Source organism: Excalfactoria chinensis, chromosome 12, assembly GCF_039878825.1.
Source record: "Excalfactoria chinensis isolate bCotChi1 chromosome 12, bCotChi1.hap2, whole genome shotgun sequence".
NCBI classification, from domain to species: Eukaryota; Metazoa; Chordata; class Aves; order Galliformes; family Phasianidae; genus Excalfactoria; species Excalfactoria chinensis.
The window spans coordinates 13579718-13605854 of NC_092836.1; the positions used below are offsets into that span (position 1 = coordinate 13579718).

General features: G+C 46.6%; 1 protein-coding gene across 3 annotated transcripts in view; it reads left to right on the plus strand.

The window, feature by feature from the left end:
- Positions 1-5326: 5326 nt before the first annotated feature.
- The window catches only part of WNT7A (Wnt family member 7A), a 39518-nt gene continuing 18707 nt past the window's right edge, over positions 5327-26137 (plus strand). For all 3 annotated transcript variants that reach the window (XR_011905154.1, XR_011905153.1, XM_072347772.1), the window contains exons 1-3: positions 5327-6110; positions 6887-7113; positions 16291-16562. Coding sequence is in view for 1 of the 3 variants with exons in the window: in XM_072347772.1 (XP_072203873.1) it covers positions 6040-6110; positions 6887-7113; positions 16291-16562 (570 nt within the window). In the remaining 2 variants the exon portion in view is untranslated. The remainder of the gene's footprint in view (positions 6111-6886; positions 7114-16290; positions 16563-26137) is intronic.

Sequence of the window (26137 nt, forward strand, 5' to 3'; positions counted from 1 at the left end):
TCCTGACAACTGGGGAATATCGGCTTTTATATAGAGTGTATGCCCAGTACGTTCATGTGTGACTCATTATGAGGTGATATCAGGAAAGTCTCCTAAAGAAACCATGCAGGAAAGAAAAAATAGTAACAAAAGAGCCCAAATGAGTAGCATCCATGTAAACAAACAGCCACGTTTTTACCTGTAAGGAACAAGAGATTAAAAGAGAAGAAATGAGCCACTATAGAAGGAGGCCTCCATGCCATATGGAGGTGATGCTTCACACTGGGATTCCTACACTTTGCTCAAAACAACTGACAAAAAGAGATCTGCTTCTCCAGCCCTGTTACTGCTGTGAAGGATTGCTGTCTGAGACGGCAGCTCACTTCCCGTGCATTAATCATTAGCTCCATCTCTGGTATGTGCAGCCATGCACATACCAAGGGTCCAAACTCCAAGCACTCAAGATGGTTCCAGAGGGAGGCACAATCCGTAGCCATAAGCAGCCTGAGGACCAACTGCATTTTGGAATGCAGCCCCTGCGCCAGGTCTGACAGCAGGCACACATGTGGAAAGGCACAGGAGACCTCTCACAGTAAGTGTGAGCTGCCCAATCCTCCAGAGAGTGCAGAAGAATCTGCTCGTGTCAACTTCAAAACAGCAGGTATACAACCTGTGCATCCTGCCAGTGGTTCATAAACACCTAAAAGGTTGAAGAGTGTATCTTCACCTGGGCACATGCCCTTAACTCTGGGACTCAAAACCTAAAGACGACTTCATCCCCCAAACAGAGCTGGTGACTGTCGGCCATCCAAGTTGGGCAGTTTCAGCAAGCTCTTCCTTCAGCTTTCACATATCTGTACTTAGATCCAAGAGTCTGAGCAAACACACCCTCAGAGAAGGCCTGGCCTGAGGAGCTCCAGAAACCAGCAGACACTCCAGAAGCTACAGCAGAGGGGCTCTTGTTGAGATATTTGTGCACAGATAAAGCATGTCTGCCCTGCATGGCCCCTCATGGCACCAGCTCTCATGCCCAGAAACAGGCTGTCAAGTGCTTGCCTTGCAGCCCCCAAATGCACCCGGCAGATGATGAGCTCCTGTGGCTGCCAGCAATACAACATAGGAGTGGGCAAAGAAGAGCCCAGGAAATTAACTGGCTTCGGGAATGTTATTTATTTGTAATTATTGTTTGTTTGCTTGTTTTTAAAACACCCTTTTAGGAGTTAGGAGATTCTTAATGCAGCGAGTGTTGGTATATTAAGCTCGCATTTCTGCTACTGAAAGGATTCTCTGCTCTAACTTTTACAGGAGATGTTTTGACAACAAAACTGTGCAGCTATGATTAGCCTGATAAAAGGGAGCCAGAGTTGGAGTATTGATGGTATGTGCATCCAGGATCTAGTTACAAAATGGGCTTTTAACCACATTCTCCCTTGTGAATTCGTGTTATCAGAGGCCATCTTAAAGGGGGGAAGAAAGAAAAAAAGACAGACAACCTTTCTTTTTTGTTTTCCGTGGGTATGTTTCTTGTGTTTCTTTATGTTTATGAAAAATGAGACATTAATAACCTTGACCAGAACCACACACTGAGCAGACAGCATTGTGTAGGCTTTACCCCGAGCTCCGCACACCTCCATCAGTGCTGAGAGCAGCAGACAGATGGGAGACCTGGGCCTGGTGCTGGCCCTGTGAGCAGAGCCCACAAGTCCAGCAGTGTATTGAGACCTAAAGAGTTATAAAGCTTTTAGGTTTGGGTTTGTTTTTTTTCTCATAATCTAATTTATTTTCAGAATATATTCTCAGAGCTGATTAACTAGCATACTAAATCATTGCACTGCCTAACCCTAAACAGCAACCCTGACAAACAATTAACAATAGAAGCACCATTGTGGCAACAAGTGATGGATGGCTCCAGGGTGTAGCTTGGGTCTGGGCTTTGTTCAGAAGAAAGTTGCTGCTGCTAAATAAAGAAATGGGTAGTAAAAGGTGAGAGCGAACAGATCCTATCTGGAATAAAACTATTTGCTCTCCTTCAGGGTACATTTCCTCATAGCAGTGAGCATCTCAGCAGAGGCCCCAGAGCCCACAGCAGGCTAAGAGCCAGGAGCTGCCATGCAGCAGCCCTGCTTCTGCACGGTGGGGATGGAACGCTCTTCCACTGTAGACAAACAGGGGCTCTGCTTGTTGCAGGCTGGGCAGTGAGGTGGGCTGCAGTCCGCCCTGCCTGCATTCAGGACACAGCCATCGCAGCTGTCCCATGCCTGCCCCAGAGGCTGCTGCAAAGGGAAGGACCCCACCTTCCTTTCTGCTTGTTCCTTTGCAGCATCTGATGATGCCAGCAAAAGCATTTCATGGGTGTGCAAAAACTCTGAGAAAATGGTGTTATTTTAGGTGCTGGATTATTAAAAAGAGAGTGCCTGGCAGCGTAAGAAAGTTCATTTCTAAATCTCTACAGCAGCACCAACACAGCTGAAAGAAAGAAAACCCTCTGATTTCTGCCTGTTATCAGCACATCAAATGACAAAACCTGGGACATCATCTCAGCTGAACAGAACTGCTGATAACTGCAAGACACAGTGCTGATAACTCAAGGACACAAGCTGGCTCTGGCCATACAGGACAGACATACATGCCAGGTATGGTGTTCTTGGGTCACAGCTGAGAGCCAGGTTTCACCTGCAGACATCTTCATATACATCGGGATTGCTGGGTTTCTTTTTAACCCCTGAAGACAATGGTTTCAAGTATGTTTTTATTTCCAACGACTACTTCCTGGATTCCTTCTTTTCTGACATGTCCAAGTCTTGTATTAACTTCCCCATAACTTGTTGCTATGCCGTTAAGAGAACGGAATCATCCATCATAACATCTCCTACTGATTTTATGCTGAAGAGATTATAAATCAATAGATATAAGGAGGCAGTAGGAAAAAGACAGGTGCATGCATACACACCGTAACTAAGTAAAGAAGAGTTACCGTGGAAAGACCACGTGGATAGGAGGACCATGCAAGGTCTATGAACATCTTAAATGGTGATTAAAATGTTTTAGAAACGTTGCCAAACAAGACAAACTGCCCTCCTGTAATCTGCCCAGGAATGTTATGTGCAGCGCGCATGTGCACACACACTCACTTATATCTGGGTCACAATTTCTTAGCAACAGAGTAAGAAAAAGATATTAATCAGCCCGGTAACTGATTTATCTTTCATTTCTGAGGAGGATCTGCCAGTTTCTGCTCTCGCAGGAACTTAAGACAACAGTTTGCTTAGCTCTGACCTACCCCATACCCTGTGCTGTTCTAACCAGATGGTGCTGGGTCAGACAGAACAACCCTATCATTGGGAATACAGAGAGGGCAGAAATGGAGCCTCCAGAACAGCCTCCAGAAGTGCTGGACCACCACAGCATGGAACGGGATGACATTCAGAGGGAAACTGAAAATGACTTCCCCGTTCTTTTTGTGACCAGAGGCTAACCTGTGGAGATTGATCTCCGGAGAGTAGGTTTTGTTTCAAGATGAGACTCTTGAGGCTGTATGTACCCGTTTCTGCTCAAGGACTATTGAATCAATGTGGCCAGTTGCATTAAAAGCAATAACAGCGACAACAAAAAGCAGAGAGCCGCTCTCCTCCCCCTCTGTGCCACTGATAGCTCTTCAGCAGCAGCTCTACGGCTCACGTGCAGGATGTCGGTTTGCACTGCGCTAGCACCGAGCAGCCCAAGCAGCGGATCAGGACGGCACTGAACCAAGCCAAAAAAGAAAGACGTAGAAAACATCTGCTTTATGCTCAAGGCTGACACGGAGCACATGGATATTGCTTTACAGCAATGAAAGCGTGTTACACGGCGGCTCCGCTCCGCCCCGCCTCGCCCAACGCGCTGGCCGTGTGCCCACCAGAGCCGGGCGAACACCTCGGCACGTGCTCGCTGCAGGAGCACGCTCTGTGCACAGCACACACCGCCGCTCGGACAGTCTCCGGCTGTTGCACACCTGTTTGCATCGCTCCCCCCCCCATCTTCCCCTTCCTCGCACAGCTGCCAGTGCCGCGTGTGCCGCTGCACGGCGCGGGGTGCCTGTCCCGGCATGATAGTTGGGGCCGGGCTCACGTTTAGCCTCAACACTGTACGTTCCACGTTGATTTACGGAGATGATAGATCAACGCAGGCTGGAAGAACGCCGTTCTGCCTCTCTGAACTGCCCATTGCGGAGGTCTACCCTCCCACACAGAGAAGACGTACCCTAAGCCTTCTATTCACGTCCCATTAACGCAGCCCATCCCATTCACGCACGCCGGGCTCAGGGCTGCTCCCCGGCTCAGGGCTGCTCACGCCGCCGGGGCCGCCCGCAGGTGCCGGGGCCGCAGCTCCACGCCGCGCCCGCAAGGTGGCGCCATAACAGAGAGAGCGGGCAGAGCCGCACGCCCCGCCCCGACCTGCCCGGCCGAGTCCTGCTGCGCCCCGCGCCCGGCTCGGAGTGCCGCCCGCAGGCTGCCCGAGGGGAGGGGGTCGGCGCTGGGTGGGTGTAAAGGCGGAGTGAGACCAGCCGGAGAGAAAGGGAAAGGAGAGGAGACGGAGCGAGGCGGGAGAGACAGCCGGCGGGCAGCGGAGGAGGTCGCGAAGAGCCCTCCGTGCCCTTTCCCTGGAGCAACCTCGTCTGCAGCCCTCCGTCCGTCGCCCCTGCTTTTGGGGCTCCTCGGGGCCGGCGTCCCGCGGAGATGTCTGCGCGGATTTCCAGCGCGGATCCCGGGCACGTTTTTATTGCTTTTTGTTTTGTTTTCAGAAAAACACTTATCAGCAGAACAATTCCAGCACCACACCCCTGTTATCATTTAGGTAACCTCCCTGGTAGAAATATTTTAAGTGGATAATAAAATAGCCACCACATCTGCGCAAATTCCCGCACCGAGGAGCGGCGATACTCCTCTCGGCCGCCCCGTGCGCGTCCCGTGGGGTCGGGGCATCCCGCGGACACGCGGCGCTCCCCGCTCAGCCGCGCCGCCGAGGCTGTCCCTATCGTCCCTATCGCTGTCATCAGCGGAACCGACGGACGGAGTGGGAAAAGCGCTCCAGGCGCACGGACGGGGCGCGCGGTTGACGAAGGGCACCGTTTTTGCCCGCTGCGGGCGGAGGGCGGCCGCCGCCCCGTGCGGGGATGCTCCGGTTGCCCGGGGCTCGTCCCGCACCTCTCCACTTCGGCCGGGCAGCCGGGAGGGAGAGAAGCGGCGAGTTACGCGCGTGGAGGCAGAGCGAGGGGAGGAGCGTGGGGCTGCCGCGAGAGCATAAAACCGGCCCGAGGTGCTGAGCGGCCCCGGAGCGGGCGGCCGCCGCGGGTCAAGAGAAGCTCCTGCCCTGTGCCGCCAGCAGTAGCGGGTGCGGTGCGGTGCGGGCCCGGCACGGCGGCCCCATGCCGCCCGGCGCCCCGCGGCCAGCAGGGCGCACCGCCGGGGCAGCCCACGGGGCGCCCCCTGGTGCCACCCCGCCGCGTCCCCGCCGCCTTTCCCCGGGCCGTGCCCTTCGGAGGAGCCGTGCCCTCCGCCCAAGGAGGATCGCTGTGAGCCTCCTGGCAAGCAGGTGATCTGTTTGCCATTTCTCGTTACCCTTCTTCCCACCTCCCCCGCCTTTCTTCCCCCCCGGCTGGACAACTCCCTCCTTTGGAGAACACGCCCAAGTAGCTGAAGAAGAGAGAAAGGGAGGAAAAGAAAAAAAGAGAGAGACAGGGAGATAGTTAACATTGAACCTGGGGGGAAAGCCCGGAGCCGCCGGCGCTCAAGAGGATCCCGCAGCCCCGTACATCGCCAGCAATAAAGCGCTGCGTGTGACAGGCATACAAATCCGGGAGCGAAGGAAAGGCGGCGAGAGGGGCAGAGCGGAGCCCCGCGGGGCCATGCTCGGCGGCCCCGGGCAGACCCCGGCAGGCAGCGGCGGGCGGCGCGGGGCGCGGCGGGGGCTGCCCCGGTCGGGCGCACTGCCGTGACCCGGCCCGGAGCGGGGATCGAGCCGGCCCAGCAGCGCCGCGGGCATCATTTCGCATGTTGGGCTGAGACACGGCAAGCAAGGAATATGAACAGGAAAACAAGGCGCTGGATTTTCCACATCTTCCTGAGCCTGGGGATTGTGTATATCAAGATCGGGTAAGTAACTTTTTTTTTTTTTCCTCTTTTTTTTTTTTTTTTCTTTCTTTTTTATTTTTTTTTATTTTTTTTCGCCTTTTATAACAATTGCGCTCCCTCTCGCTCTCAGCCTAACCTGCCCAGACCTGTTACTATTTAACTCGGGAAGTCTCAAAAACCCCGCTGGCGGTGATCACGATGATTTTATAAGATACAGGTAGAGCCCCCGCGCCTCTGAGCTACCCTCGGGGCGCAGCCGCACGGGGTGAAGCGGCGGCCGGGCACCGAGCGTAGCAGGTGAGACTCGAGGGGGCCCGGAGCCTTCCGTGCCCGGCGCGGGGTGCCCCGGCCGCCCCCGATCCGTCGCTACCTGCTCTCGGGGCGGTCCCGCTCCCACGCACGGAACGCCGCACGCGCGGGGCAGCAGCAGGTCGCGGCGCTGCCCTCCAGGTGCGCCCGGCCGCGGGGCAGGGAGCGTGGGCTCTTCCCCTCCCTCTGACTGTTCGACGGGATAGTTAGAACCCTCCCAGCCCCGGTGCCTGTGCGTGGCCCGGGCACGCAACGCTGTTGCATGCGCTTGAATTTACGAATGAGGAAGTTGGGTCCCGTTTTGGCAGGAGCCCACGCGCTCCTTATCTCCGCTTTAGCCGGGGAGAGAGCGAAGGAGAGGGAAGCGGCAGGGGGGGAAGGCGGGGGTTTTCCGGGGGCACCTGCCGGCGCCGGGCTCCGCGACACCGCGCCGCGTCTGCCTCTGGGACGAACCTCCCCTCAACCACCTCGGTCTTTTGTCGTTGCAGGGGTTTTTCCTCTGTGGTGGCCCTGGGAGCCAGCATCATCTGCAACAAGATCCCGGGTCTCGCCCCCCGGCAGCGGGCGATCTGCCAAAGCAGGCCCGACGCTATTATCGTCATCGGGGAAGGGTCCCAGATGGGCATCAACGAGTGCCAGTTCCAGTTTCGCAATGGGCGCTGGAACTGCTCTGCCCTGGGAGAGAGGACCGTCTTCGGGAAGGAGCTGAAAGTGGGTACGTTGCCTCTCTACGAGTTGTTGGCCGGCCCCATCCATCCGTGTGGCAATGAGAGGGCACACACTGGGGGGCCCAGGCATGGCTGTGGGAGTTGGGAGAAAGCAGCCTGCACGCATCACTTGTGTCTGTGTACTTGAGGATGTAAAAAGATGCTTGGTTCTGGTTAAAGGCAGAGGTCTGAGACTGAATGCTGAGTGGGGTTAGATTGCACCACTGGGGTGCAGAACCCTCAGTGGTGATTCTGGTCTGAGGTTTCTACCTATTAGGACAAAGGTCCAGCAGTCAATCTCATCATAAGAGATTTTTACTGTGTGAAATAATGACTCTGTAGTGACTCCCACCAGGAACAAGTAGGTATGCTGCAGTTTGATGTCAGGGCATTTGCAATGGGAGTGTTCCAATCGATAGTTAGAAGATCCCATTTCCATCTTTTGCAGTTGTTGCAACAGTACAAAATAGATTGGAATTCCTAAGTCAAATGGCATTGGTAATGATGAACACGAGTATCTGAGGAAACAGAGCTGAGGCTAAAACTCTCATGGCCCTGTACTGCAGAACACAGGGCAGGGTAGAAGAGCTTACTGAATATTTGTTGATTCCACAGCACTTAAAGCACAATGGGAGAGGAAAAGTATTTTCCAAATACAGGTATAGTCATTTTCAGGGCCACAACTGAAAGTCGATCACTCACGGTTTGCTGTTCCATGTCTAGAAGGTGAAGCTGGGATCTGTGGTTTCCAGCTTCGAGGTCTCTGCCTCCTCCCCATCTGGAAGGTAGATACAAAAACCACAGAGCCAGTCAAGCAGTGCTTTGCGTGATGGAAAACCACGGATGTTCTGTGAGAACCCTAAAGAGTTCTACAACAGCTGTGGCTTTTGGCATACGGGAAAACCCTCCGGACCGGACTGCCCTCCAGGCACCATTCAGTCATATATGGACAAATGGTAGGATCTGGCCCCAGAACCCCATTCCTGGCATTCTTGCAAAGAGACAGTATTGCCACTTTGCTTGGGAAAGCCCAAGAATGCTTGGCATTAACTGAACGCTATTTTATCACGTGTGCACATTGATAGGCATATTTTCCAATACCTTCAGGTACTTAAGGAAAGAACACAATGAGAGAGAGAGAAAAAAAAAAGAAGCTAAATGTTAAAGTCCAGTGTGAGCTACAGGTCTTTCAACACCTGTGATAATCAAACACGGTGAGTCAAGTAGGTTACGTGAAAACCACACTGCCCGGCGTTGTGAAACATCTGAAAATGGACCATTTATTCAGATTAGCTCATGCTTTCTGTTCCTTGAGCTGAGCTGTTCCTGTCAGTGATCCATGCAAGTATTTGCCACTTATGTCGGTGAAGAGTCCATTTGGATGGCTGACAGGTTTGGGCTCATTTAGTCTTAAGAGTAAAATTTCCTTAAGCAGAAAATGTGAGAAGGATTTCTTCTCTAGCAAATCATAAAAGTGCGGAGTTATTGTGGTCTGTTGCATAAACAGGCACTCAGTTCTTCCACCCCTCCCAAAACTGAATTATTTAGCTAGTGGGTTATATTTAGGTCCTTTTAAAGAAAGTCAATATTGAAGGAAGTAGACTTTGATCTGTCTTTGAGGTGATAACTCTTAATACGTTCTATCTATCCATTACGATGCTAAGATGGATAGGGCAGATTCATCGCTGGTTTCAGAATGGAGTCAAGTGTTGAACATTGTCCAAATTATAAAACTCATCTAAGGAATAAGCAAAACTTCAAATTTAAACAGCTTATGCATTTACTTTTAAAAACAACGTTCAATAAAAGTCACTAAGGGTTTGGGATCTGCAATGGTGGATCTTACACACATGCATGATGCCTCACATTCTAGAGCCCTCTAACTCCATGAAATACTATGTGAACTGCTCCTGCTCGGGTTGTCTCCTTGTTCCTCTGCTCTTTGTCTGTTGGAGTATGTAGAGCCCTACAATATCTGACACAAATCAACTTTCTATGGCTATCAGGAAGAAGTATCCTCTTCCAAGATTTCTCTTTCTTAAGATCTCTGTGTAGGGTTGTGCTCTGGGCTACCAGGCACAGAAATGGAGGCTAACATTTGATTCTGGTTAAGAAGGGTAACCCCAGTGTGCCACAAAGCCAGAAGTCAAATTTGGTGCCCCCAAATAGAAGATGAGACCCATGTGCCTTACCCTAACCAAGAGAGACAGAGATGTACAACACTGAGAGCCATGGATCCTATAGGACATACTTGGAGCTACAAGAACAGGCCAGGTCACCCTTAGGGCAAATACGTTGCATCCTTCTCCATTTTTATTTATTTCTTTATTTATTAAATTTTACAAGTTTAATTAGTAGCAACAGCTCTTGCTTCTCAGCCCTTTGACACAATGTGTGTTACAAAATGCCACTCAAATGGCAACTAAAGCATTAGCACCTTCTGTAGCGTTCAGAGGCTAGCAGTATTTCCTGGCCAGCTGCAACCTTGCAGTAGTTACCTTGGAGGTGCACAGGTACATTTGCCTTGTAGCTGGCAATGGAATTGGGGCACATGACCTCATCCTGCTTGCTCCTCTGGGTGGCTGCGCTGGGACGAGAGCAGCACTGATGCACTTGCTCTAAGATTAGGCTATGACTTCAGAATGACAGTAATGTGGCTCTCCCTGCTGCTGTGCTGCTGAGCACGTGCAGCAAGCAAATTCTAATATCAATTTGGGAGGATGTGCTTATGTAACTCTTATGCTAATAGGATTTGTGTGTGTGTTATTCCATGCAAATAAGTTACTTTGGATACCGCATATTCCCGTGAGCTGTTTCCCAGCCCATGATTCCAATGGCACATCGAGCCACATCTCTTCAAAACCACATTTCATTACTTTCACCTTTGCTGGGTGATCTAGTTTATGAATGCTATGCAAACATACCCAGATTATTCAAGTTCCCTCCCTCACTCTGCAGGGGGATCAGGAGGCCTAATTTCTCCCAGTGGCTGTGCCCCATGGGCTGATGGACCTCGGCACCCCTCCTCCTCCTCTCTGTTTCTCTTTTCCCATTTCTAAAATGGCAACAGGGCTACTAGCCTTGGGGAAACCCTTTGAAGTCTGCAGAAAAGAAAGCATCAAACAACATTTTTCCTTTTCTTCTCTGCAGCATACGTGTCTCTGTATTTTAACAGATTCACATTTAATTTGTCTTCCAGTGATGATTTAGGTGTAGAGTTAGTCGTCACTTCAATTAATCCATACTTCATACACATCTCCACCCATTATAGCCTGCTTCCAACCAGCACACAGCCTATACACTCTGTTTCTTGTGTTGGTTTGTCCTTCAAAAGAGATATTCTTCCCTCCTGACACACCGTGAATATCTTATCACGACAGCTAGTGGCAATAGTGCCAATAACATGAAGAGAAAGAGCAGTAAAAGTGACATCAGTTTACTCCAGACTTGGTCCAGTTACAACAGGAAATTACAAAATGGCAATCAAGGTTAACACAAGGAATTCTTCTAGACAATTCTGTAGAAAACTTATTAATAATGTAAAGTCACAAAGAGAATTTTTAAATAACCACGGAGATGATGCAGTGTTTCAATTATGGAGACACTTGAAACCAAGTACATTTGTGACAGCGGTCAGCACTTCTGTTCCCAAAGACAGCCACAGTCAAAACCCAAGGTTTTAAAGCAGGATAGACAAGAAAACTCCCACCCACCTCTTCCCAGGTAAAATATGCTTTAAAACCAGACTACGTGAGCAACCAGAGTGCCTTTGACAGAATCTGCCTGTCAGCTTTGGGCTCAGATGGACGGTGAGGGCTGTGTTGCCCAATCCTGCAGCATGCTGCCAGGTGCTCAGAAGTAACTTTACCATTTGTGGTAGTGGTGCACCAGGGTACAAGCAGGGAGGAACTATCTCAATGATTCCTTCAGGATGGCTGTACTTTTCATGGCATGTAGAGGGAGAAAATGCAAAGCAGTGTCCCGTGGTCATAATGGAACCCCGCTGTCGCTATTCAATGAGACTGTAATGAACATTTTCCAGTGCGAACTGTTTGCATCTCTGCAAAGTGACAGAGTAAAGTGAGAACTCATGTTGGCGCAGATCTACGAGAAGAAAGGTGGCACAGCCCTGTGGAAGCTGTCATGAGCCCTGCCTGCATGGGAGAGGCTGAAAGGAGTCATCCAAGGGATGAAGATACAGTGGTGGTCCCTGAAGAACCTTACAGCAAATCTGGTTTCAACCAGGTATTCATCCTGGACTTAGTAAAGTCCACTGATTCTTTGGTTTCTTTTACACTGGAAAGTTTTTCAGTATAACCCCCTGATACCTCCACCCATCTGACATTGCTCATGTCAGTAAGGCTGAAATCAAAAGAAGGCTCCATATGAACAGACTGGCCTTAAAACTCTGGGCCCAGCAGACCAGCTCAGTACCAGCCGGCACTGTGGGCAATGCTTTGGCTCAGGGGTCAGTGCAGACATGTCCAGATGTGCACATCAGAGTTGTAGAGGCTGTTAATGTTTCTTAATATAGTCTACTTCTAGCAGCTATCCCACAAGCCAAATTTCAATGATCTTCCTTAGCAGCTGCCAGCTAGGAAGCATCTCCTTTGCTAGTGTGCAAAAAGAACAAGGTCTTGTTCATTCTCCTTTGTGATCTGGTCTGGTTAAAAGAGAGATGACACAGTAAAGCCTAATTTTGTTATTGTTATAAATAGATAAACTTTTGAAATGATCCAAGTGCAGGTGAGTTCAAAAAGTGGTTCCATCCTCAGTCATTGTGTAGAGCTTTTTGATTTTAAGTACTGGTACAGTCTCTTGTGTCAGGTTTTAGACTGTCTGACTCTTTTAAGTTACAAAATAAGACGCCGGGGGGATAATCACTAGTAGATCAACATGGAAATGCTGTTTTCATGTTGCACAGATTCCCTATGCAAGTCCGTGGGACACCAGGTAGTGCTGCTGCACTATCCAAAGAGGTCAATGTTTGAAGAGAGTTTGATACATTCAGAACCAGTGGCTAAACCTGAGATACATGGAAGCTCTGAGAGATACAAGAAATAAATATTGTGATTAACAGGAACCTTTTTACCTAATAAATTAGGGCCAGGATTTGCATTTCTGTGCAAAGTTTCCAACCCCTGAAACCAGTTTCTAATGTCAGTATCTTGCATTTGAACAGTTATTTGCAGGCAAAACAAAGGCCAGGCTGAAATATGGCCTGAGCATCCAAACTCCAGCACACTGCTCTATGCCAAAAAGTCAATCTTTCTAAGCAGGGACTGTCACGGTAAGATAAAACATTGCCCCAAGGTCACTGTAGTTGGAATTCCCATCAGAAGGTTTTCATACCTGCCTTCAGACATGTCTTGTGAGTACATGTTTCAGAGAAACAAAAAGATTACATTTCCTTTGGAAGGCAGAAGACTCTCTCCTCCTGCAGGGTCAGTACCTGGGCTCTTCCAAAAGGATACAGTGGTGCGGAGCAACTCTGGTTATCTAATGTACAGGCACTGATCTTTCCAGAGAACGTTCTGCCAATTTATAGGGCACCAAACTGCTCAAAACTTTGAGCCGTTAAGAAAAGGAGGAAGAAAAGGGATATTTCAATGATTATAAGCTACTATTTGCATCGCTCGCAAATGTTGGGTTAAAGAAAGATGTAAAAAAAAAACAACCAACCAAATCTCCAAGACCATACGTCGTCTATCAAGAAAGGAAGAGGCACACCCCAAAGCAGGCAGAGGATGAGTTCTGCTCTTAGTTTTTACTCATTATGAATTATGACCTCCACGGAGAGAGGTGAAGTAATGTTAGCTATGGCACATAATTGGCAAGGTACGTTGTATTTTCCATCTTTATATTTTCACAATCATATTTCAGCTCATGTCACTGCAGATAACTCCCTCTTTGACCCTTTGGCTTTAAATAACAGAAAATACATCCCATGTTTTCCAGTGAGATAAATAGAAATTTGTCTTTTTTATTTCACAGCTCAGTCAGTTTATGATCGGGGCCAAGCTATTTAGCAACACATGGAAGAGGTACCCAGTGGATGAACAGTTGTTGCCTTCCTGCAAGTCATGCCTGCCCCATGTCTTGCAGGCACAGGCCCTGTTTCCCATACACCACCAAGTTATTTTGCCTCTTTTTAAAAACAGCTTCTCATTTTTAATCCTCACGAATGAAACCTTTTAATAAGAAGACTGAAAATTAATTGTAAAAAAATTAAGATAGCTGAATTCATACCAGGATGCAGACTTTGAACCAATACACAGGTGCTTGCTGATCGGCCAAACATACAAACGTGAGAGCAAAGATGTGCTTGTGAATGTTGCAGGATTAATGCTCCAAGGTATGCGTGAGTTGTATGTAATTATGCTCAGTGACAGCAGAGCCACCTGTGCTGCTAACATCTACACTTATTTGTGATTCTCTCCTTGCTTTCCCTTCTGGCACCTGATTGCCTGTGGTGGTGGTGGTCTAGGCAGATCTCAGTTAAAGAGCTTGGGGTTGTCCCACCCTATCTAGTGAGGGCTATAAAGACAAGACTTCAGTGCTTTGGAGGGTGGATTGTATTGTGGACTGTAGTTGCAGAAGCACTGGAAGTGGTGGATGCCATGCTACCACCATCAAAGCAACAGAGCTTCTGCAACACCTGTTCTGTGGTGGGAGAAGGGATTTACTTGCAGTGGGCACAACACGTACATTGTGTACATTGTGTAAGCCCAGAAAAGACAGAAAGAGCAGGGTGATATTTGTGTTCGACACGTGAAGAACAGCCTCTATGCTTGCCTAGCACTGCATCACTCATTCAAGATTGCTCTGGTTGGGGAAAGGAGCCAGGCAGATGTCAGCACCCAGTTTGTGCCAGCCAAGTGCTGATGGGTGGCAGCGGTGCCTCAGGCACGGGGTGTCTATCTCTGTCCCAGCCAGCCCCAGCACATCCCACTGAGCTCCAGCATCACTTGTGATGGTGCCACACTTAAACCTGACAGTGCTGCCATGGTAGGAAAGCTCTGTGGATCACCAGCCTTGGGAGGGACAGGACAGCTTCTGAAAGCCTGCCAGACCCCTCTGTGAAGTTTCTCACATCTGAGTTCAGCTTGGGTGTGCACTCGGGCTTTGCTCATTCTAGGCAATAGGAAAGCAGAGCCACCTGGGAGCAGAAAGGGTGGCTTGCTAACAGGTGGCTCTGGGGCTGCCCTCCCTTCCCCCTTGCTTTCTGTAGTTTTTCAGCAGTTTCTGCAGGGCTGACAGCACAGGTGGGGGGAAGATCCCCAACCACCCACTGGCAGCTCAGGTTATGCTGAACCTCCACAAGCACCCTTTAAATAGATCTGGTGTCTGGAATCATGATTTGTACCAGTCCCCAACTAAAATAAATCGAACTGTTTGTTACATGCATTTAAAAATTATTTTTTTTTAAATTCATAGATTTAAAATGAGTTGAAGGGTGGATTTCATGGGAATTGACTGCAAGACAAATTAACTCCTGGATCTCCACCGAGTGGTGCTAACTAAGGGGTCAGGCGATTATTGAAGAGGCTGTAGTAGCTGCTCATGCCAACCAGTAACATTTTATTTAAACAATCTCCAAAAGGTCTTTCCTGATCTCACTGCTGAAAACACACAGTGTACTTTTCCAGCTACTGTCTGACCTTTCTGTCCAGTTAGAGAAGGCAATGAGTGCACATTAGAGTTTTCCTGCACCCTTTCAGTTCCATAAAAGAGAGAAATCCTTGACATTGCTGTCAGCCCACTGACTAATATCTGTTTTTACTAGGGAAGAACTGCTTTCCTTGTTCTGGTCATTGGCCAGTGTGGGCTGAACGTCTCGCAGTGCGTGGTGCACTGCTGTCAGTTCTTTTCCCTTTACCCCTTCCTTATCCTGTATTTTCCTCCCATCTCCAGCAACAACCTGGCAGAAGTGCACATTTGCACCTTATCTCCTGCTTCATTGGCTTTTGTCATTCTCCTGAAACAGGAGTGCTCTATCCTTCTATTTAGTACTTTGTGATGCGACAGTCACTGTTATCTACTGTTAAGATATATACAAGAGAATCCAAGAACCTCAGTATTGTGTTGCTATCAAAGCTAACAGTATGCTCTTGAATTTTGTACTGAATGTTAAGATGAAATTTAAAGCACAGATGCACACAGAACGTTTATGCCGAAGAAATAAAGAAGAAAGAAAATAAAGAAGGGTCTAATTATTCCCCCAAAGTTCTGGCTTTCACAAATTATATTGGGTCACTTCCAAAACTGGCTCATCTTTGGGAATCCAAAATGGATGAGGTTGTGCCTTCCAACCTCTGCACATGCTGAGCTCAGTCCGGAGCAGGACCTCCCTTGTCAGCATCTGCAGGGTAACAGAGCTGCCTGCAAAGAGCCCATTAAAGCAGTGCTTCCCACTGAGATCCTCTGCTGAAATTAGAAGTCCAGCACTAGTATTTGTGTATTGGTTGTTAACATACAGATGGTAGCAAATGTACAGAAGGAATAAGTAAAGGAAAACTCACCAGTGGTGGTGCCTTGGCTGAAGAAGCTGGGGCAGTCCTCACTGGTGAGCGATCTCCAAGAGATGCTGCCTCAGTGGGAGTCATCCCTTAAATGAGGTCTCAGAGGGGATGGAGTCGAGATCCACCCCTTCAGGGAGCACAGCTACATCACTCTCACCTGTGCTCCCACAGCTGACCCCATACTTGCCTCAGCTGATTAATCAGAGGTTCAGGCTGTGATTACCAATCTCCCATACATATTTGTAATCTAAAATTGTCAGGAAAACACATATTCTCATGATTATCCCACTTGGATGTGGTTGTTGTAGCATTTTCACTCCCCAGTTCCACCTGTTTTCTTTTTATTTGCTTCTTGAGCTCCAGCATTTCCCTCTCTTTTTGCTAAGGAGAGTTCATTTTGACTGCTTCTAATTCCATTTGGAAACGCACATGCAAGTTGCCTGAATAATACATTGTCTTCTACTGCCTTATGGAGAACTACCAATTCAGACAGTGAACATCCACAGAAATCAATACTTAGAAGAGCAGAGACCTGCTTATGCGTGCAGATTTGCTGCACTCTAATAATAGCTATCTGATGTTTGCACTGCAGGAACTTGCCTGTCTTTTCTGACTCATGTCCCCATGCCGTGCCATGCACTTACAGCACTGTTGTCATTTCAGGTAGCAGAGAAGCAGCGTTCACATATGCCATCATTGCTGCCGGAGTAGCCCACGCCATCACGGCTGCCTGCACGCAGGGAAACCTGAGCGACTGCGGCTGTGACAAAGAGAAACAGGGACAGTACCACAAGGAGGAAGGATGGAAATGGGGAGGCTGCTCTGCCGACATCAGATACGGAATAGGATTTGCCAAAGTGTTTGTGGATGCCCGGGAGATTAAGCAGAACGCGCGGACACTGATGAACCTGCACAACAACGAGGCCGGGCGCAAGGTAGGTCCTCTGCACACCTGGGACTTGGCCTGAGGGGCCTGGCCATGTCCCACACCATGCCATGTGCTGCAGTGTGCTCCAGTGCCTGGCTCACGCAGTGGGCATCTGTCTGCCAACCATTTGTCTGAATGTTGCTCTTTGCAGTTGTAAATAGAAAAAGCGAACAGACATTTTAACTGGAAAGTGAAATGGTTCGTACGCTAAAAAGCTCGCCTGCTACTGTGTGGGTGAATGGGATTCCCGTCAGGTTCAGACATGAACTTCTCACTCATTTAAAAAGGGATCATTTTCAACCCAACTGCTTAAACCTTGCTTTTTTTGTGAGTACTACCTCTAAAAGAGAAAAACACCCGAGCACAACAGCCACAGCCTCACTGTCACACACATTCAGTTATGGTTTTGCACTGCATTCTGCCCCCTTCCCATGCTTTGGGAGGAGGTTGCTGCCAGCAGCTCTCACAGCAGCAGCGCTGGGGAAGGCAGGAACCCAGCAGACCCACACACACGTGCCCTGCCTGCTCTGAGAGCTGCCTGCCCTGGCTTCACTGCCTTTGTCTCTTGCCCCAGCCCAGCACAGTAGTGACCATCCTCTTAATTCCATCTTCCACAGCTTCCTGCTTTCCTAGCTCTGTTTTACTTTCTCTGCTGCTTGCAGTTCTGCACATTAATCCTCATTTTAGCATTATCTTAGTGTGACTTAGAAGCAAATGGGAGAAGGAAGTTGGGAACAGCAATTAATTTGTGGATACTATTTTTGTTGTGGCAATTACCTGTAGGCTCTGAGACATCTCCACTGAGGTACATATGCTGGAGCAAAGCAGATGGTATTGAAGATAAGCCATTTCCAACCAAACAGAAGCTGAACATTTCCTTTTTTGTGTGTAGTACAACTGTCAGATTATGTCAGATTATGTCAGATTATGTCCTTTGTCCCTGGAGGTTTTTGTGGGCATGGTGGTAATGGGTTGATGGTTGGACTGGATGTTCGTAGTGGTCTTTTCCAACCTTAATGATTCTATGTTTTGTACACTGCCCAGTATCCCAGCTGCTGGGGTCTTGCTCTCTAGTGCAAACATGATACTCCAAACCATCAGCAGCTGACCATTTGATTGGTGAATCAAAGGACCGGAGGTTCAGTGACTGTATTACTTGGCTTCTGGTGGAATAAAGATGCATATGGAAGAGCCTAGTGTAAACCCACAGAAATCAGAACTAGCAGAGCTTTAGTTCAGTGGGAGAGCTACTTTCCTGAACAGGCTGCTTTTATTCAGTAGGTGACAGCAGCAAAACATTTGCAAGAAATGACACACCAGCCTATAAGGACTGAAAATACAAATGGAATCAGCTGCTGTCTTTGAAGCTTATTTCAAATGCAAAGCCCAAAGATATGGAAAAAAAAAATGTTGGTTTCAGTACTTCATTGTATTTTTGGCTCCACTGTCATCTAGGCATGGAGTCGGGGCAAAGAAGGAACTGGTCAGTGTGAAGGTAAAGCATCCTGCAGCCTCTCCAGAAGATGGGAGCTCCTTTCTTCTCACCTAGGTGTGTGCAGTTCACTTTCCTAAAAGTATATGCCTGGAAGATTCAGCTCTGCACATTGTTATCTGGGAGAACAGTGGCTGTGCTATCTCTGGAGATCTGCCATTTCTCCAGCAGGCTCAGGAACTGTTCTGATCTAGAGATATTTCTACGCTTCTTCCTGCATCCCTTACAGAGCAAAATTACTGATCTTTGTTCGAACAAATCTCTGTTGGAAATCTTCAGGGAAAAGAAAGAGTAACATGGCTGAGAAGAGGCATGTTACTCCACCAACCTGCAGAGGATGAATAAATGATGTTTTTGCTAGAGAGATTCCTTTCAGGCTTTTCACTTATGTGAAAGATCACAGTATTTACAGACAATTGGCAGAGAGAGGCCATTACAGATATTTGGCAAGCTGGGTCTCACAACCTAACCCTTTCACAACAAAGACCGTCTTGTTTTGAGGTGGAACTCTCTCTTTTGGAGCATTACGGATCTTATCAGCCTCCACACAATCTGTTCTTGGTGGCTTTCCTCTGGGCTATAAATTCTTGTCTAGTTTTACTTGCCCATGGCAAGGTTTTTGATGATATTTATGCACCTAGGAGACAGACTGGCACCTACTGGGCTTCCAAAAATAAAGTAGGTGTTCAGTTCTCATTGATTTGTTATCTTCACCTATAGGCACTGCCACTGCATTCAGAAGTCAGCCTCTTCTATGCCTTTGCTCTTGCAGTGTGAAACTGCACTGCACGCTGTGCCCCACTCTGCTGGGTGCTCATGAATCAATCATGTGAATCAAATATCCCAAGTTGGAAGAGTCATGTAAGGATCACTGAGTCCAACTCCTGTCTCTACACGGGGCTGCCCAAAAATCAAACCATGTGATTGAGAGTTCTGTGCAGACACTTCTTGAACTCCATGAAGCTGAGTGCTGTGACCACTTCTGCTAGATGCAGGTGATTCAGGATGTGCTCCGGTGAATCTAACATGTATAATAAAATGGTTGTCTTCTTGAGCATCACCAGTTGATTCATGTGCCCCACCTCAGCAAGCAAGAGACAACAGACTGCACTGCAGCAGGCCTGACTGCTGGGCTTGCCAGGGAGACTGGGCACAGTTAGGGCTGCATGGTGCATACTCATAAAGAGCCACCAGGAGAAGTGATCTCTTTGAAGACCTCCATTCAAGACTTTCCACTTTATAGTCTTGTTTTACCCAGGCAGATGTCTCGCTGGTGCCACTGGTTCCTACAGAATGAGCACCTCAGCTGCAGGGTGAAGCAATTAAGTTTTCCAGACTATTAGAAACCAGGCAGGGCTCTGACTCTCCATTTCTCTTGTCTCTCCCCAAATCAGCTGGTCTCTGCTGTGTAGCACATCCGCAGGGCTTCAAACTTCCTCATCCACTTAGAGGGGAAGGGGCAGAGTTCAAACCAGGGGTTGCATACACCCTACAAAACTGGCCCCAAGTAGCTCAAGAAGCCTTGCTTCATTTGTCAAACCCACTGAAGAGCAGCTATTTCTGACCTCCAGAAGCAGAGTCCAGGGTGTCTTTCCTCTTTGAATTAGTATTTCCTGAAGTGCTGATTCACTGCAGGAAGAAGTAAGCAGGACAGGGAGAACAAGAGGAGAATTCATAACAGCTGGGTCAGAAAAGAAAGATAAAGCTTGAATTAATTTAAAGGCATAATCCTGATTTGCCCTGCAAACTTCCATGTGAGGGGTCATAATTGCAGGACTGAATTGTCTGTTAGCAAATTTGTCTTCTCAAGTACAAAGGTAATTGAATTACTGTAAGTAACACAATAATGTACGTCTGAGGGATGTTTATGCTCCAGGAAATAAAAATGTTATTCTCCCAGTTATTCTGCTAAAATAGCAAAGCAGGTACTGAAATATTCTACGTACTTTGGCTGTATCACTTTCATTTCAAGCATGACGTGGTACATGACCAGATTGCTCCCTCCTCTCTTTTTCTCTGTGACATTGAAATTCCACGAATGGCATCTTGCATCAGCGTTACATCATATTAAGTATAATGCAATATTATGAGTCACTGTTATAAATCATGGCCACAGGCTACATTAGAAGGCTTTTGCAATTCAAGAGCACATCAAGGTGGATTTTTATTCAGCATTTCTCATTGGAGGCATACATAGGTGCACTAACTTTGCAACGCATCTCCATTCTCTGAATCAGTAGCATCTCAGCTTTCTCTTTCAGCTTCAGAGCATATAGGAGTACCGAGCACACCTAATAGTGTTAATGCACATAGGAAACAAAGCTACCATAAAGTGGGAGGTGTTTCTAAAGTGGGTCATGCAATGATCATAACAAACGGAAGTGTTTAGTATTGCATTCTTTAGGGAGGGCTGTAATAAAGCTGAGGTGAAATATGGGCATTTGGAAAACGTGGACTTTGAGAGTTTTTCTGAGCTATTCTGTAGAGCTCACAGTTGTAACACTCAGCCCTTTGCTGGCATCCCAGGCCTCAGGCAGCAGCAGCCACCAGACTTTGCTGAATCTCTTCCAGTTCTCACTCAGTGTGACCTCACCACATCACTACCAGAATTCATTTGTCCTCTAGAGATGTTTTCTTCTGCTTCATTCAAATAGGTTTTCCTTTAACTAACCTGCTGCAAGAAGTAAAGCAAAACACTTAATTCTTGCAGATGAAACTTTTAAAAGGTAGTAAAAGCACCACCTCATTGTCAGAAAAGAGACTAATAAAATAGGCTACCAAACAATTTAGCCTTTATAATTTTCATGAAGTTCTGGAGATTTAATAGCTCTGCCTGACTTTGGCGTTGATGTGCACTCACAGTCTCTGGTCCTGTCTGTGATGGGCCTGGGGCAGGCAGTGAAGGATGGCAGCCCGCAGCTCTGGGCTGGGCCTGGGGATGGCTCCAGCCTCCTGATGCTCAGTGCCCGGTGAATGCAGTGTTAGCTGGGCACCGTCGCTCATCCAGGAGGACAGCGGACCCATGGTGAAGCCAAAAGTTACTTCCCATGTGTACACACTAGCTGAATTTGGCCTCAAACAATCTCTGCATATAGCACAGCTGGCTAGTAGTAACCCAAACCATGTATTTCTGTATTCAGCTGCCTCACAACTCCATCAGAAAGAACATCTCTAATGGCACACACACATTGGAATAAAACTTGCTTCTGTCTGGAGCTACTGAAAATTACCATAGACTCCAGAGAGTCTAGGAGACCAGCTTGGAGCAGAACAGCACTGGGTGAGGCTGCCCTGATACTCCTGGCACCAGCAATCAAGTGATATTAAAGCATCAGCAGCACAGCCTGTTTCTTGACGCCCAGAACTTAACGGTTCCCTTGCAATTGCACTTACTGTTTTCCAGTTGTTTTTACTTTCTTTTTTGGCACAGTAACAGAAATGTTCCTGACTTTTGCATTCAGAAGCTTCAGGGTTTTAGAACTGGGGATGCTCTTTAAATACAAAAAATGATTAATGTTTTTCCTCTTTATTGTTGGATCCTATCTATCGCTGAAACAATCGCAGCTGTGGTACGTGCCTGATTTAGAGGGGCTAAAAGTTGGAAAGCATTGTTCAGCGATAACTTTCCATGCCTTGTTACCAAGTTTTGATCCAGCAGAGTGTAACATGCCCAGGACTGACTGCAATGTTCACTCAAATGCTGGCTGCCCTAACTGCTCCCTCCCTCACTTGCCCCACAGCCTGGCACCACAGCTCAGTGTAATCAGGAAAGTAGAGTTAGCTGTAGGAAAGTCCTTCCTGGCAATTTCTTCACCATATAGTTGCTGTGGGGAGCAGGATTTCCAGCAAGGCCAAGCTTAATGCACTGAGTGGGAAAACTCATTGATGTTGGTGGAAGCACAGGACAAAGATGAATGCTTCCAACAATCCCATCCCCATTGAGTGCTTGCAGTGCAGAAGACACTGCTGGGCAACCTCCTAGGTGTGAAAAAACCCAATACACAGCTGTGCACTCTTGCAGTATTTTGGTTGTATTTGAAAGGATCAAAGATCTATTTTATAGCTTCCCAATTTTGTTTTAGATAATAGTCTTAAAACAAGACCAAACTTGACAGACAAGCTCTGCATCTTCTCAACAACCCAGAGGGAAGATAAAGGGAACATTAATGTTAGGCTAAATTATGAGAGGGAATTGGACTGCACAAAAAAAACCTGTAATCCACAAGAATGAATTTTCATTCCACTTGTCCTCCACTTGCAGCTAATCAGAAATTGTGATACATAGTCCTCCTTGTATTTTGGCTTTTAACTCCCTCTTATATCTCATGTGGTTGAAAGCTGAATTCCTGATTTACGCTGAAGATTAGGGAATGATAAATGCTATCACTTGCCTGCAGTCGCAATTTTAGAGGATTCTGGCATTATGAGCAAAACATGCACTTCATGTATGTGATTACTAGAGCTGACAATCTGCCATGCTGCTGACAAAGATAGCTGGGTCTGAGGGCCAGGGTCTGTTAATAAATAACTAAGATCTCAAATTCCAGATTTAGTATCACCCACCTTTTATAACTGAAATAATCAGATGCTTGCTTGAACAGTTAATTTGCTCAGCAAAGCCACTGGATGAGTCTCACATTTTTTGATTTCTCTAAACTTAATTTAGTCTTTCTGTCTGGACAGTTACCAGCACTTCCCACACTGTGTACACCTGTCATCCAGAACCCAGAGAGGAATGTAATAGAAAATATAGCAAAATTCATTGCAGTGTAAGTTATTCAGGTCTCCCTGAAAGAGTCGCACAGTTTTCAGCACCCTTTGGTTGAGACTTTAAACTAAGATTACTGATTTGAAACAAGCATCGTTGTCACAGAGCATGAGAACTTCAAAGCAAATTCTTGCCATGTTTGGATATCAATACTGTAAGCCTTATGCTGATCATGTAGAGAAGGTTTAGATTAGACATAAGGAAACACTTTTTCTCTCCGAGAGTAGTCAGGCACTGGAATGGCTGCCCAGGGAGGTGGTGGAGTTGCCATCCCTGGCAGTGTTCAAGAGGCATCTGGATGAGGAGCTACAAGATATGGTTTAGTGGCTTGTGGTAGCAATGGTAATGGGAGGATGGTTGGACTAGATGGTCTTGTAGGTCTTTTCCAAACTTGTGATTCTATGATTCTAATAAAAATCACAAGACAGAGAGAACAGCATCTATCAACCTTAACTCTGGCCATGCTTAGATTTAAGCCAATGTTGCTGAAAAAAATGTCAGAAATAGAGAAGGAGCAGAGCTGTGTTGCTTCCGTGTTTACCAGGTGACATTTGTCACACTTCATACTGCATGAAGCTAAACACTCCTGTTTGCATATTTGAGGCATTAAAAACCAACAGAAGACAGCTGCTGGCCAAGTTGGCAACAAACTGAGGGCCAGACAGGGCTGTTAACTAGGAGCTACTATGCAAATTTCACTGAATTATGTTGGAGGTTTTACATAGCGCAGTCTTGTTATTCTAACAAAGTACAGCCATTCAGTACACAACCCCACGCTTGTGTTGTTGAGTTTCTGCAAACCATTCAGTGTCAACAGGGACAGAAACTGGCATCTTCTGCATTTATTAACCAGTTTTCTGGAGCTGAAACTACCTCCAGAAACATTCCCAAAGCCTTGACACGATGAGTCAGCAATGTGAACTCATCTTTGGGCTAAGCAGAGACAGTTGGAACAATGCATAGCAGAGGTTTTGGTAAAGGTGGAAGTTTAACCAAGGTTTGGTCCAAGTGCTATATTAGACAGTTGGTGACAGAAAACTCTGAAATTACAAAGCCCCGAAAGACTCACACAAAGCAATAATTGCTAGAATTTGCTGTGCAAATGGAATAGACTTCTGCTTTAATGGAATTTCCAGGTATTTTGAAGTAAACAATTAAATGATCGATTCAGTGAAGAACAACCTTTTAGTTCAAGGACACAAACAAGGCCTGTTTGGTACTGGAAAAGTGTAGCATGAATCTATTAAAGGATGAGGGTTTCAGGTAATTGCAGAGAGGATGCTTGGCTCTGCATTGCCAATTAGTGCCAAGAGGCACTGGTATTCATTTGTGTTAGGACCGGTTATTGAAATGACCCCAAGCCTTCTGGTACTTAAAAGTGAGCCATACCACATAGACTGTATTTGGTCCCCTGAGACAGACAGAATGAAAGCATCAGTAATCACAGACTCTAAATAAAATCTAAGCCAGCGTTTACTGCTAGTTGCTGTTGCAGTAGGCTTTGTAATGTCAGCTGGTGGCCTGCTAGGGTCACCAGCCTTGCCTTAAGCATACTAGATCTTATAAGAAACGAAAGACTACGTGCAGTTATGAGTACAACTGTGTGTGCACTTACAGGACTATTCACACATGAGATTTTAATTGAGTCATAACATACTGTTATCTTTGGGTGTATAAGTCCTGCAGTCATAAAACAATTATCTGTTGACATGGCACAATAGTTAATGCATAAAAAAGAGTTTCAATAAGGAGTCAAGAATATTTGTTCAAAAGGCTTGGATTAAGACCTTGGTTAAAAAAGAAAAGATCCAGAAAACATAAACTGTGAAACAGTGGAGATACCCTCCTGCATAAGCTTGCCTTATCAGGCATGGCAAACTCTTTGCAAATTGCCCCCGGGGTGCAACAGCGAGAGCATCCTCACTGCCACCTGGAGCGTGGTGTAATCTTCAAACCTTTTCTGGAACATAATGGATCCAAGTAACTCTACTAAAAAATACCATAGCATTAAGATATATTTTTAAAATTCCTTATAATGGAGTTACGCTTCATATGAAGGTGCTCCACAAAGGAATATTTATAAAAATCAATATCCGATTAATACATTGAATGTGTAACAGATGTCCATGGTTTCTGTTATAGATGGGTTTCTGAATGGGTAAAGCTGATGTTTACAAGCTGTTGTTAACAATCCTGTGATCTAAAGACCTACAGCAACTGGTTAACCTTCTGTTAAAAAAACATCAGTGTTGATATCAAGGCTCAATTAATAGAAAATAAGTGACTTACTAAGGGGAACAATTAATAGTATTGTCGGATGTTGCTTTTTAAGTCATCTATAATTAATACACAGCTAGCCAGATCTGTTAGCAAAGAGCAAAAGCTACGTCTGGTATGGAGGATGAGCTGAGAGAGGGTAATAATGTGCTTCAACATGATGCTCTTTAAATGTGAACTTCTGCTAATATGTGATTACTCACTCGTTAAACGAAAGTTTCAACTATTACTAAAATATCTGTTAGAATGAAAAAGAGAAAATCTAGTAAGCAACTAGCAGTAAACACTGTAAAGCAAGACAGAAAGCCAAAGAGGTTTACTTGGACTGTACTGGGTATTGTAAATAAAATTAGGAAATTCCACGTTCTTCTTGGAGGAAATTTGCATTGACAATAGGCCAGAAGATCCATGTTAAAATTCTTGGCCTGGACACGGGCATGCTAATCTTGGCAGCTGCTGAGCTACAGAGATAGGCTCTGCTGGTAGGATCTTATCTCTGATAAGTGGGAGCTATTTGAAAACATGGAAGCACGGATCTATTGTCCCAGCTGCAACTGGAGGGGGAAAACTGGTAGGTATATATCTTGAAAGTCTTCCTTGTGGAAGAGTTATTCCCATCATAACTATGATATTCCAGAATATCACAATTAACACCATGTTATTTTATGATGTAAATATTTTGACTCAAAGTGACGTCTCCCTGTGTACCAAACATGAAGATACCTGGTGCTTCTTTCTGGGTTGAAGGAGTTCCTTAAGAAGTTAAGCTAGGAAATACTGAGTTTTTATAAAGGAAGTACTGAGACATTAGTGTAGGAGTACTTTGAAATCACCTGGAAAGCTTGATGGAAAGGTAAATCATCCACTGTTTACCAAAGATGCTGGCTGAGAGAACTGATACTAATTTATTTTTAATCACGAGAAATGCTCCTTGCATGGTATTATCTGCTGTGTACCTAACGGTTAACTCTTATGGTCTGGAATCTAGCTAAAAAAAGTCTACAGTTGTGTATGGCTATTAGTTAAAAATATGTGGAAGCAGTAT